Source organism: Bos taurus, chromosome 24 (assembly GCF_002263795.3).
Source record: "Bos taurus isolate L1 Dominette 01449 registration number 42190680 breed Hereford chromosome 24, ARS-UCD2.0, whole genome shotgun sequence".
NCBI lineage: Eukaryota > Metazoa > Chordata > Mammalia > Artiodactyla > Bovidae > Bos > Bos taurus.
Window position 1 is genome coordinate 599,569 of NC_037351.1, and position 13,800 is coordinate 613,368.

At 58.9% G+C, this 13,800-nt stretch overlaps 1 protein-coding gene across 4 annotated transcripts in view; it reads left to right on the forward strand.

The window, feature by feature from the left end:
* The window catches only part of SLC66A2 (solute carrier family 66 member 2), a 41,465-nt gene extending 30,150 nt beyond the window's left edge, over positions 1-11,315 (forward strand). For all 4 annotated transcript variants that reach the window (XM_024984314.2, XM_024984315.2, XM_024984316.2 and 1 more), the window contains 1 exon segment: positions 9,799-11,315. In XM_024984314.2, the coding sequence (XP_024840082.1) occupies positions 9,799-10,006 (208 nt within the window). In that variant the 3' untranslated portion in view covers positions 10,007-11,315.
* Positions 11,316-13,800: the final 2,485 nt, after the last annotated feature.

The following is a 13,800-nucleotide window of genomic DNA, read 5'->3' on the forward strand; positions in this document are numbered from 1 at the left end:
TGGACTTTGCTCAAAGTCACGTCCATCGAATCAGTGATACCATCCAACCATCTCATCCTCTGTCGTCCCCTTCTCCTCCTGTCTTCACTCTTTCCCAGGATCAGGGTCTTTTCCAGTGAGTCAGCTCTTCACATCAGGTGTCCAAAGTATTGGAACTTCAGCTTCAGCATCAGTCCTTTAAGTGAATATTCAGGGTTGATTTCCTTTAGGATTGACTGGTTGGTTCTCCTTGCAGTCCAAGGGACTCTCAAGAGTCTCCTCCAACACCACAGTTCAAAAGCATCAATTCTTTGGTGCTCAGTCTTCTGTATGGTCCACCTCTCACATCTGTACATGACTACTGGAAAACCACAGCTTAACCATGTTTCAACTTGCCAGCTCATCCGCTTGACTGATGACCCTGAGGACATGGACTGCATCCCATTGATTTCTTTCCCCAACATCTGACACAGTGTTTGGAAAATTACAGCAGTTCAGTAAATATTTGTTGAATGAACTAATGAAGGATTAAAATAGTTGATTCTCTAAGTCACTCTTGGGAAATAGGAGAACCCTTGGGGATGCATTTATGAACATGGAAAATTTACCACTGTGGGTACCTAGCCAATTGGGCTAATTCTTAGAGAATTTGTACACAGTGGCGAAAGTTGCAGAAGGCCCCAATGGGTACCACATTCCTGGTGGGTACCACGTCCCTGGTGGGGCTGCAGTGACTCATCCAGCTAAGGTGATGTTGGAAAGTTGCCTGGCCGGACCTCGGAGGTTGGGGCTGCTCTGCGGAAGTGCAGCTGCAGGCGTGGCCATCCCACTTCTGGCCTCAGTGGGGTGGGGGGCGACCACGGGAGTGACAGGACAAGCAGAAGTTCCTGGCACTTGGAGGGGAGCCTGGGGAGCTGTGTGGGGGCAGGCAGTGCTGTCTGAGGAGGTCTTGACCTTAGGACGTGAGGGATGCATGTGGTCTTGTACTCTGTGACCTCAAGCCCCTCTCCCCTGGTGCCCGCTCATTTGACTCCGCCCACCTACCTCCTGAGGGTGCTGGTGTGAGGGGTCGGGGTGCTGGTGTGACGGGTCCGGGTGCTGGTGTGAGGGGAGGGGGTGCTGGTGTGAGGGGGTTGGGGTGCTGGTGTGAGAGGAGGGGTGCTGGTGTGAGGGGAGGGGTGCTGGTGTGAGGGGTCAGGGTGCTGGTGTGAGGGGGTTGGGTGCTGGTGTGAGGGGAGGGGGTGCTGGTGTGAGGGGGTTGGGGTGCTGGTGTGAGGGGGGTTGGGGTGCTGGTGTGAGGGGAGGGGTGCTGGTGTGAGGGGGTTGGGGTGCAGGTTGTGAGGGGTCGGGGTGTTGGTGTAAGGAGGGGTCAGGGTGCTGGTGTGAGGGGGTTGGGGTGCTGATGTGAAGGGCCAGGGTACTGGTGTGAAGGGATCAGGGTGTGGGGTGTGAGGGGTCGGGGTGTGGGATGTGAGGGGTCAGGGTGCTGGAGTGTGAGGGGCAGGGTGCTGGAGTGTGAGGGGTGGGGTGCTGGGGTGTGAGGGGTCAGTGTGTGGGATGTGAGGGGTCGGGGTGCTGGTGTGAGGGGTCGGGGTTCTGGTGTGAGGGGTCAGGGTGCTGGGGTGAGCGGTCGGGGTGTGGGATATGAGGGGTCGGGGTGTGGGTGTGAGGGATCGGGGTGCTGGGGTATGAGGGGTCGGGGTGCTGGGATGAGGTGTCAGGGTGCTGGGGTGAGATGTCAGGATGCAGGTGTGAGGGGTCGGTGTGGGTGTAATGGGTCGGGTTGGTGGGGTGAGGGGTCGGGGTGCTGGGGTGAGGGGTTGGGGTGTGGGTGTGAGGGTGCAGAGGCAGAGGGTTTCCCCGGGCGGCAGGCAGCAGGAGCCCGCACTCTGGCTGAGCGGGTAGGAGAAGGCCTGGAGGTGCTGCAGCGCCAGCCCCGCGTGGGATAGAGGCCCGGCCATCAGCCAGCAGATCCTGAGCAGGCCCCGAGCCCGCGGAGGAGGCCGGCGTCGCTGCTGCAGTTGGCTGCGTGTGCAGGGTCCTCTCCAGACTGCGCTCGTCCTCGTTAAGGAGACTGACCTGATTACAGGCAGCTGCCGGCCCAAGAGCAGGCTCTGGGGCCAGCGTGGTGAGGATGGATGGTTCTGCGAGCCCAGGACAGCCGGGCTCTGGGGGGTCTGCAGGGCCAGTCCTGGGGCAATCCTGCGCTGCTGCCCGCGCCCCCTGCCAGCTGATGGTGCAGGCGACGCAGGGCTGTGCCAGCAACGGGTGGCAACGGGGCCTCAGGCTCAGAGCAGGGCTGTGCTCCTTGCTCCTGGGCATCGAGCTGGGGTCTGTGCAGGGTGACCTTGCTCTGTGTGCTTTTAAAGGCCCAGCACCCGGGGACAGAGGAGCCTGGCGGGCTACAGTCCACAGGGTCACAAGAGAGTCAGAAATGACAACTGAACAACAACTGTCTTTCTTAGTGAGTGAGCAAGCTGAGTGCTTGGAGAGAAAGTGCAGGCGTGGAGCCTCATGCAGTTTTGTTTCCTGTAAAATTAGTTCTTCTTCACAGAAGTCTGTGTAAGAGAACCTCTAAGATGAAGGGATGTTCACACGACAGTGGATTAAATCTAAATCCGCTGTGTAAACAGGCCGCCCCAGCCTCTCCTTCTCTCAGCCCAGCTCACGGGCACCCGGGCTCTGCATGTCCTCTCAGGGGTCTTCCCTCCGCCCCAGCCCGGTCTCTGCTCTGTCCCTGATAAAGTCCGTCAGTCTGGTTGTCGCACTGTCCCCAGGGCAGGGGCCTTCTTTCCTTGCAGTGTCCACAGTACCTAGAATGGCCTGGCTGTCAAAGGTCAGTGAGTCCGACTCCATGATCCTGAGAAGGAGACGCCAGGTGTCCCTGTGCAGCTGGGGCTGGTCTGACCTGTGCCCCTGGGGCCAGCGCCCTCTGCCTGTGGGTTCAGGGAGCCTGAGCCGTGGCGGCCGGGGTGCCCTGAGTGTCCAGCCCGACACGTTGCAGCCGGATTCCCGGGGGGCAGATGGCTGGCTCCCAGGTAGAAGCAAGGAGGGTGGGGTCGTGAGGGAAATGCCCCTTGCCTGTCCACACCCCAGCCTGGAGGAGAGAAGGTGGCGTGCCAGGTATGCATGTGGTGGCCCAGTTCAGCCTGAAACCAGAACCTGCCCCAGCCTGTGACACCCTGGCCGGTGGACAGCCCCACTGGCGAGGACACAGGAGCCCCCTGAGGTTGGCTCCTCCCATCCAGAGTCAGGACTAGAGCCCTCCCGCCCGCTCCAGTGTCCACGCCTGGACTCAGGACTAGGGCTCAGGGCTGCCCCTGGCCCCTGGCCCCCATCCCCAGTGCCCAGCAGCTGCACCGCATGGGCTGACCTGAGCATCCTCAGGTGTCCCCCAGGGAGGTTTCTGTTTCACCCCCAAGACGGAGCAGTCCTGGACCTGCTGGGACTCGGGACTCTCGAAGCCCTGCGGTCAGGGCCAGCTCAGATCTGCTGCGGGACACAGCCTCAGACCATCAGGAGGTGCGAGGCAGGACGGGCTGTGAGGTCCTGCTCAAAGACCAGCTTCACCCATCTCCCAGGGGACCTGCTCAGAGGGTGTGCGCCCCCACACACAGGTGTGCACACACACTCATGCACACAGACACATTCACACATGTGCACACATATTCATACACACACACTCACATGCATGCTTTTGCTGCCTCTGCCTTGGAGGAAATGCAGGAGGTACTTTTGAATGATTTCCCTTTACAGAATGTTAAGCGATTGTTGGAATGGTGCTTCTGAACCAGTAATAGAAAGTCATGCAGCTTTGAAATAAGGTCACTAATTAGCACTGCAGCCCTGAAAGGCAACTTGTGAGCCAAGTTCCCTCCTCCTTCCTCCGCGTTTTGCTGCATTAGAAGATGTTCCCCAACAAGTAATTACTGGAGAGCCTGGGGGCGGGTGGAGGGGGCCAACGTGGGGAAAACCAGTGGTGGATCCAGTTATGACCGAGGAGAGGGAGGGGCAGGCAGGAGGCCGGCGGATGGAGGGGTGTTCAGAGACAACGCTGGCCCTGGCCGTGGGGGCCCCAGGAGGAGGTCATGTGTGTGGTATTGCGAGGCAGGGACGCTTCTGGGCGCAGCAGTTCTGGCCGGCTGCTGGCTCGTCCCAGCCGGGACACTCCTGGCTTTGACAGCAGTGTCCAGCATCTGGGAAGTGCTCACCCGGTCCAGCTCCAGACCTGCCCTCGAGCCTGGGGCCTCAGCTGCTTGGGAATCAGGGGCGGCGTCTCCCCGGGGCCACATGCGCGTCACTCCCAGCCCCCCACCCATCGTCCTCTGTGTCGTCCTTGACCCATGGTGAGCCTGCCATCGTGAGTGGAGGTGCCGTGCACAGTGCCCATTAGAGTGCACGTGTGGGTGTGCACACGCAGGCACACCTCCACCACAGCACACACCACACTTGCACACCCAGGGGCCAGTCAGGAGACAAGGAGGGCTGGAATTAGAGTTCAACCAAAGCCCTGGAACTTACAAAGATAACTTCATGGAGCGGTAGCTTGTCACACCATCACCCATTTAAAGTACCCCATGCAGTGGATTTTAGTGCATTCACAGAGCTGTGCAGCCATCACCAGTCTAATTTTAGGACGTTTCATCACCTGAAAAGCAGTCTCGTGCCCGCTGGTGATCACTCTCCACTGCCCCCACCTCGGCCAGGCCTCAGAACCACTGATCTGCTCTCTGTCTCCACGGCTCTGTCTGTTCTGGACGCGTTAGAGAACTGGAATGACATGGCACATGGTCCTCTCTGCTGCTTTCTCTCTCCGTCATGCTCCCAAGGCCAAACACAGTGAGCGGCCAGCATCTATCCTTCCTGAGTGACAGTCACTGTGCTCACAGGTCAAGCTCTGCTGGTCTCCTCTTCAGTTGGTGGACATCTGGGCAGTTTGGCATCTTCTTGGCGACCATAAGTGGTGTTGCTGTGAACAGCAGTGTTGTCTGTGTGCCAGTTTCTGCGCGGATGTGTGTTCCTCTGTTTTGGACACACTTAGGAGTGGAGCTGGTGAGTCGCGGCCGCACCATTTTACGTTCCCGCTGGAGGTGCGGGATTCTGGCCTTTGCACAGCCTCACCAGCACTTGTTACCTTCTCATCATAGCCGTCCGTGTGGGTGTGAAGTCGGGTCTCCTGTGGCTTTGATTTGCATTTTCCTGATGACTGATGACGTCAAACACCTTTTCCTGTGATTATTGGCCATTTGTGTATCTTCTTTAGAGAAATGTCTGTTCAGATTTTTGCCCATGTAAAAATTTGATTGCTTGTCTTTTCTTATTGACTTGTAGAGATCTTTAAATATTCTTATTGGTTTGCATACATCTCCGTTGCAGGCCATCTTTTCACACTGCAGCACAAAAGATTTGAATTTTGGTGAAGTGTATCTTTTTTAAAAAAAAAATTGCTATGCTTTTGGTGTCACATCCAAGAAATCTTGTGACCCATGGTCACAAAGACCTACTCCTGTGTTCTGGGTAGGTTTTGAATTTTGGGAGAGCTTTGGATGGGCGGGAAGGAGGGGAGGTGTGGGCGCGGGCTCGGAGGTGGGAGTGAGGGGCGGCAGGGACGTGTGTGGGCTCAGCGAGGCCGGTGCAGGGGTGAGGCTCCTGCTGTGTGGGCGCTTGCTGGGGAGAGGCATTCTGCATGGCTGGATGGGGCAAGGGTAGGTGAGAAGTATTTTAGGAATAGTCGTCGGGCTGCTCGGTTTGGGAGGAAAAATGCTGGCGCCAAGAATGAAGTAACGGGAGCCTGGATTAAACTCATGGGGAGGATCAGGCACAGGACACAGCAGCTGGAGTTGGGGCCAGGGTGAGGAGGAACCTAGAGAAAGGAATCAGCTCCCAGGCCACCCACCCTGCCCACCCCCAGCTGAAGAATGCAGCCTGGGGACAGTCCCTGCCTGCCCAGACCAGCTCCCACAGCTTCTCCGTGCCCTGAGCTCCCTGTGCTGTCCGAACCCCGGGCTGGCGGCCCTCAGTCAAGGAGGGGTCTTCCTAGAGACCCCGCCATGTGCAGCGGGCACGCTCCGGCCTTGGTACACACGAGGACATCCCTGGCCTGCTGGACGGTGGTAACTGGGCCTCAGGGCTCGCCCACCTGATAGCTGTTGAGGGTAACGGGTGACCTGACCCCGTGGGGGAGATGGGGTCTGGGCCTGTGCACATGCCCACAGCGTGCAGGGTCTAGGGTGACCAGGGGGTTCGGAACATGAGCTTGTGTGTCAAGAGTGTTCACACCTGGCACACGGGCTCCCGCGGCTCAGGGTGGCGCTTGGACTGGCAGGAACAGTTTGATTAAACATTTGCCCTGAGCCCTCAACACGTGGGGCTGGTCGTGGGGCCTCGGAAGGCTGTCGGATTCCTGCTTCTGGGGCCAGAGCCAACTGAGGGCCAAGGCCAGGAGAGGCGTCTGGGCAGCTAAAAATGTCTGTGTGTGTCAGGCAGAGCCCAGCTCTCGGCGTTGGCTGCACGTCTCCACTTGCTAGGGTGAAGGTGCACCTGTGCCTTCAGGCCCAGAGGGACACCAGCTGGGACGGGCTCAGCTGTGCCTTCTGCCACCCCTCTGCAGCCCTTCCTGCCCTGCGAGGCATTTGCATGTGTCCTTGGGTGAGTCACCCAACCTCTCTGTGCCTCAGCATCTCCTCTCTAAAAGGGGCACTGCACAGGCCACCATGTGGTGTCTGTTTTTGGAGGGAGGGTCCTTGGGTCTCCTGCTACGTTCTGCTGTCTATGGGGGAGACCGTGCCTTAGCTCTTAATTTCATAGAATGGAACTAGACTCATTTATGACATTAGTTCTCTTCCCATCTTCACAGCTGTTTGCAGAAATTGTGGTTGCTTGTCAGAGCTTCTCCTGGAAATGCTTGCTCTGTGGGGGTGGGTTTCCTTTGAAATGGAAGTGCTCTGAGCTGGAGAGCTGGGAGCAGCCTCATTGGCAGGCCGGCATCTCTGCAGCTCTGGTCTGCCGCGATGCCCGCAGCCTCCTGGGGCCACCCGGCCATACCAGTGCCTAGTCCCTTGTACTTGATGCTCCCGCTGCTGCTGTGGACGTGGTCTCATCCCAGCGGTCACTCTGGTGCGTTCGCCCACCACGTTGTATTCGTCCCTCTGCCTCTGCGCTCCCCCCAGGGTTCGACGTGTGCAGGCTGACCCCAGCCGCTGCCAGGCAGCCCCTGTGCCTCCACCTGCTGTTCCTTCCAAACACCGCTGTGGGTGGTCCCATCCATTCCCCTCCGTGTCCATGATGTAGTCACCTGGCACGCTACTACTTCACTCTCAAATTCTGAGTTGGTGCTCCAGAGCAGGACAGAATTCAGATGGAGAGAGGGGCACAAGTTTGTGGGGGAAGATGCCACATAGAAGAGAGGACAGCAACAAAACACCTTCCCTCCCGGTCCTCAGCCTCTGGCCAGGGCCCAGTAGGTCTCATCCATAGGGACCAGTCAGCAGAGGCCAGTACATTCAGGATGGATGCTCCCCAGACTACCAGTCTCAGGTCTTTTCATGCCGGGCCCATGTCTGCCTTGGGTGCACCTACAGACAGGACTGGATGGACGGAGCAGCCCTGGGCACAGGAGCGGGTGGACTGTGGGAGGACGTATTGCATGGACGACAGGACGCGTCTTGTTTCCCCACATCTGTCATTCTGGACTCCTGCACAGCCCCAAGCCCAGAAAGGTGCACAGGGCAGAAAGCTTTCTGTCTAGGGCATGGAAAGGTGTTCCCCCGGGACCTTTGGGGCAGACCGCCACCCAAGTCCCATCCTGGCCACTGACTGCTGGCCGTGCTCTGCAGATCTGAGTGGTTTTGAAAACTGAACTGAATTCAGCCATAGTCCCCAAATAGGAGCCACAGCTTGCAGCTTGAACTTAACCATGTCAGTTTCCTGCTGGAACAACAACAAAAAAAACCCAACATTCTCCACAGGATTTCAGCAAGACAGAGTCTCCTTACGTAGTGTTAAAGATCTCCAGGACATAAACCAAAATTACTCACCACGAAGACTAGGAAAATCTCAACAACTCTCAAAAGAAAAGACAACAGACAACAAAGAATCGACACAGAGACTGGAATTACCAGATTTTAAAGGCACTGCTGTAACTGTTCTCTAAGGAACAATAGCAGATACTCCTGAAAGCAACGCAAGATAGACCATCACAGGGGAGAAATAAAAGCTATGAGAGAAATAACTAGAAATTTTAAAATTGAAAAATATAGTAGCTGAACAGAAAACATACTTCATTAGTTCATTAGTAGAATGGAGACGACAGAGGACAAATCAATGAACTTGAAGATTGATACAAATCATCTATTTTGAACAGGAAAAAAAAAATGGGGGAAAAAAAAAGAACAGACTCAGGGACAGCAGCAAGATGTCTAACGTTAGTGTCACCTGAGACCCAGGAGAGGCGAGAGTGGTACAGAAGAATTAAAGAAATGATGTCTGAAAACTTCCCAAATTTGGTGCAAGATCCATGTACAGATTTTAAGATACTCAGCAAGTCCCAAATGTACATTCTGTCACAGACTGTGAAACCAAAGTCAAATGGCAAAAGCAGCCAGAAAAAAAGGACTGATGATGTATAGTGATCCTGCTGTTTAAATGCAGAGTTATATCCGCTAACTAAGAACCAAAGTCTTTAAACTCCGTGTGAGCCCACACGATAAACCAGCAAGCGTCGCAGGGCTGTTTGGACGCAGACGCCGGGCCGCAGGGTGGGTGGGGGCCGGCTAGGAGCCTGAACCATTCTCCTGAGTAAGGGTCCTAGAAGCTCCAGCTTTCGAGAGTGCAGGTTGGGGGAACTGTCCACTTCCTGCCCTGCTTCTGTGTGGTCCGTCTGATGCTCCAGTGGACAGAGCTGGGGATGTGGGGATCACTGCCCTGGACACGGGTCACAGCCCCTTGCCTGGCTTTACTGGTGAGAACCGGCCTGGAGTCAGAGGCCTCCCAGCCCCAGGTGGATGGGGCCACCTCAGGAGCGCAGAGTGCCTTGCCTGCCCTTGGCACAGATGGCTCAGACCTTCATACTGTCCCTGGGGTCCTCCCAGCCGACAGGCAGCTGCCCCCACAAACTGTGGCCTGGCTTAATCAGCCACGTAAGGTTCGCCTGCTGTGGAAATGGGTCTGATTTAAACATTTTATGCAGGAAAACAATGTGCTGGTGCGTGTTACCTGGCCAGCCAGGCGTTAGACGTGGAGAGGTGTGTGCAGACGTGAGCGGTCTGTGACGCGGGACCCTTCTCTGCTCCAAGGACTGGTCTGAGACTCTGGGCGTGACGTCGATGACTAGAAGGGGGTTACCCTCAGGCTGTCCTTGGAGCGAGCCTGGCTGAGCCGGGAGTTCCCAAGAGAGGCTCCTGGTTTCCTGCTCAGTGCCCTGGGTGCAGGTGTCGGGGGCAGAGGGCTGCCTCCCAGGCCAGTTCTCGTGCTGCGAGCTTGGCTCGTGGGACATGGTGTGATGGGCCTCTCCCGCCTGAGGCCATAGGATGTCACCTGAGGGCCACACACCTGCTGTGCCTGCAGCCAGGACGGGACATTTGTGAGCCCACGTGGGCTTGACCCTGAGGCGCCCTTCTCTGCCCCACAGACCTGAGGCTTCTCCTGCCCAAGGGCCTTCCTATCCCTGCGGCCATGCATGTGGTGGCTTCACAGCCAGGACAGGAGGGTGGGCCGGGGTCTGGCACGTCCCCTGACTGACCCCTGGGTTAAGTCCCCTGACCCTGACCTGTGACCCCTGACCCCGGTCTGTGACCCCTGACTGCTTCTATGTCTCTGCAGCATCAAGATGGTCCTCATGTGGACGAGTGGCGACACCTTCAAGACGGCCTACTTCCTGCTGAATGGGGCGCCCCTGCAGTTCTCGGTGTGCGGGCTGCTGCAGGTGCTGGTGGACCTGGCCATTCTGGGGCAGGCCTACGTGTTCACCCGCTACCCTCTGAAGCCAGCCCCCCACGCGGCCCACCCCGCCAGCGCCAAGGCCCTCTGAGGCAGCCAGAGGATGAGGACGCGGGACCAGGGCTTCCGGCCTGGCTACCTGTGCCCCACGTGGGCAGTGGGCACCACAGCCCCAAGACGGGCCTGGCCGTGGGGGCCTCGCCCAGCCTCTGGCTCTTGGGCATGGTGGGGCCCAGGGGCCAACGCTGCGCTCTGCTGCCCAGGACTCCGTGAGCAGGTCTCCCCAGGCGGGGCTGCCGCACTCTCAAGCTGATGGAAAGCAGGCCTCTTTTCCACTTCAGCTCAGGATACCACTGGGGAACCTGGGGCAAGCTCGCAGCCCCAGGGTGCAGTCCTGCGCCCCGCGGGACCCGGGACCTCCAGGAACCTCCGTGTCTCGGGCCCCGGGGCCCTGATGTGGCGGGTGGGGGGGCCTGCAGCCAGGCCAGGGGGTCTCAGGATGGGCGAGACGGGGCGGGAGTGAGAAACAGCACCAGGGAGCCTGGGTCCCTGCCCGAGGGGCCCGCAGTCTCAGGCCGGCCGGGGTGATGCACTGCAGGGTCGGGCTGGGCCACGTGGGATGCAGGGCTCCGGCTTCCTCACTCCGGGTTGGCACCCTGGTGGCCTCACCGCTGCACCAGGCCCTCCTGGTGAGGCTGCTGTGGACTCAATCGCGTCCGGCCAGGCTGTGGTGACGGGGTGTGGCCGGGGTGTTGGGAGGGGGCCTGGGTGCTGGTGGGCCCAGGGCGCACCCAGGATGGGTGGGGGCCCGGGTCTGGGTCTGGGTTGCCACAGGCATCCCTTCCCTCTGGGAATTGTGCCCTTGCAGACACAGTCCGAGGCGTCCGTCTTCCAGGCCTGGAGGCACCTGCAGGTCAGGGCAGGGGGGTGGCGGGGCAGGCTTCCCAACGCTGTGCAGAGGCCCCGCTGCTGTCCCACATTGTGCATGACCCTCCGCGTCCGCTGTGTCTGACGTTGGCCCTCTTCAGTCTACACGGGCATCTCAGCCTCCCAGGCGAGTGTTCTAGACGCTTCTGCAGGCTTCCCGCAGGCACTTCCCCTCCTGCTGGGCGGAGGGCCTGTGGCGTCCACATTCCCCGGGCCGCTGCCAGAGTACTCGCGTTCGTGTGGTCGGTGGAGGGCGTGCGAAGCCGTCTCCTCCTCCTGACTTTTCCTCAAAAGCTCCTGAATGTTTGAGGATCCCATGCAGCTCTCTGGCCTGCAAGATGCTCTGAAAATGTTTATTTTTTAAAATGAAGGGAGATGTTTGTCTCTGGGTGCAGCGGTGCCCTGCGTGCCCCTTGTGGGAGCCCCGCGGTCCTGTCAGGGTGACTTTAATTCAATAAACTGCTGCGGATCCAGTGTGGCCTCGTGAGTGGAATCGGAGCACGGCCCAGGGCAAATTCAAGGGCCCGTCTGTCCTTCACCTCAGGGGATCCCAGGGAAGTGCTGGGCCAGCGCCCCGCCCTGGGGGACAGCGCTGCCTGTGACACCAGGGTCGCCCCTCAGATCCCTGGGGGACAGCGCTGCCTGTGACACCGCGGTCGCCCCTCAGATCCCTGGGGACAGCGCTGCCTGTGACACCAGGGTCGGCCCTCAGATCCCTGGGGGACAGCACTGCCTGTGACACCAGGGTCGCCCCTCAGATCCCTGGGGACAGCGCTGCCCTGTGACACAGGGGTCACCCCTCAGATCCCTGGGGACAGCGCTGCTTGTGACACCGGGGTCGCCCCTCAGATCCCTGGGGACAGCGCTGCCTGTGACACCGGGGTCGCCCCTCAGATCCCTGGGGACAGCGCTGCCTGTGACACCGGGGTCGCCCCTCAGATCCCTGGGGGACAGCGCTGCCTGTGACACCGGGGTCGCCCCTCAGATCCCTGGGGACAGCGCTGCCTGTGACACCGGGGTCGCCCCTCAGATCCCTGGGGGACAGCGCTGCCTGTGACACCGGGGTCGCCCCTCAGATCCCTGGGGACAGCGCTGCCTGTGACACCGGGGTCGCCCCTCAGATCCCTGGGGACAGCGCTGCCTGTGACTCGGGTCACCCCTCAGGTCCTTGGGGGACAGCGCTTACCTGTGACACTGGGGTCGCCCCTCAGGTCCCTCAGACAGTGACCGCCCTGTGCCAGCGGGACCAGGCTGAAGGAGGCAGCCCCCTGGTCTCCACCAGTTCACACAGTTCCCTTGAGAACGGAATGTCTCAAGAGGTTGGGGAGTGTCTCCTATAAAGGCCAGAAGAGGTATTTCAAGGAAAACGCACAGTTCTGTATAGAAAGTTGAGTTGGAGCTGTTTCTACTAAGCAGCTTGTTTTAGAGCATTTACAGTGGGGGCAAGGCCAAAAAAATCCACCAAGTCAAGATACATGAAAGGGAATTAAGTTTTTTCGATGAGTCACGCCAGCCCTGGAGGGTGAGGTCGGCCACTGGAGCTGACCCGAGCTGGTGACAGTCGACACGGCCACCCCGGGCAGCACAGAGCCTCAGTGTGGACCCCGGATTCCCTGTACTGAGTGGTGCAGGGCAGGGGTGCTGCTCTGGCATGGATGTTTATTTTCCATCTGATAATGTGTTAATTCAGAATAACTTTTAATTAAAAATTATTCAGTAAAAGTTTAAATACTTTAAAAAAAGAGCAAAAAAACATATGGGGTGCCTTTTTGGGAAACCCATCTTTGTTCCTGAGAACTTACCTGTAGCCTCCTCTGTGATTTGACCGATGAGCAGAGAACCAGCTTGGAAGCAGCTCCCATGTTCCTCTGAGGAGCTGTCCTTCCGAGACTGAGCAGAGTGGGCAGCTTCCCAGGCCTGGTGCCACACTGGCCAAGAGGGCTCTGTGTCCGGGCCCTGGACAAGCCATCCACTAGGACAAGGCAGGTATTTTTAATAGTAACTCCACTTGGAGTTATATTTTCCAGTGAGAAAAATATATGAGGGTCACTTTCATAGCTCTTCTTCTCAACAAGGGGGACACTTTGGAAATGGGAACAGGACGGTGCTGCTGCCCCGGCTCCTGGGTGAGTGGCCGCGTCCACTCAGAGTGAGAGCAGGTGAACGGCTCAGAGAGCCGCCCGCCCGCCCACAGCCCGCGCGCTGCCCGTCCTGGATTCTAGCTGGCTGGGAGGAAACTGGGTGGCGGGGGGGGGCAGTGGGCATTTTCCTCTGAAATAAGAGGCACCAGAGTTGGGCCTATTTTGGCAGCAGACATGGGGGTTTCAGACCCGCATCACTGACGGTGGAGCACGTTCAGCCCTGGAGTGGCCCTGTGGATCTGAGTAGATCCCCGAGCCCCCAGGGGTCAGCTGGGACAGTGGGGGGGCCAGTTGGGGCCCAGGGAGGTTACAGCATGTGCAGGAGCAGCCTGAGGGTAGGGGGCTGTTTGCTGAAGGTCCCTGGAACGTCACCGACACAGACCACCCCCTTTAAACATGTACAGGTGTGTTCGGATGAACCAGAGAGCTCTGGCAGGAAGCAGCTGTGGCGCACTGTGTCTTGTAGGACTCACGGAGACTGTCCCAAGGAGCGTCTCCGTGTGGGCTTCCTGGGTGGGTGTGGGGCCACAGGCTGGCAGGGACCCGGCCCATTCCTGCCCCCAGCCTAGGTGGGCAATAGAGGCCACGGCCAGCAGAGGCCCACTGGCCCCCAGCCCGAGGGGCCGTGTGGGAGGGTCACAGCGGGGATGCGGGGAGGAGCAGGAAAGCCAGGGTGGGCGGCTCGCCCGGGTGCAGGGGAGCAGCGTGCCCCCGTTCCCACACGGTTCTCTGCAGGACGGCCCACAGCACCCGTCCTGTGACCCACGGTGGCTTCGGTTCTGCAGGGCTCCTGGGGGCCCTCAGGGCCACTGCAGCG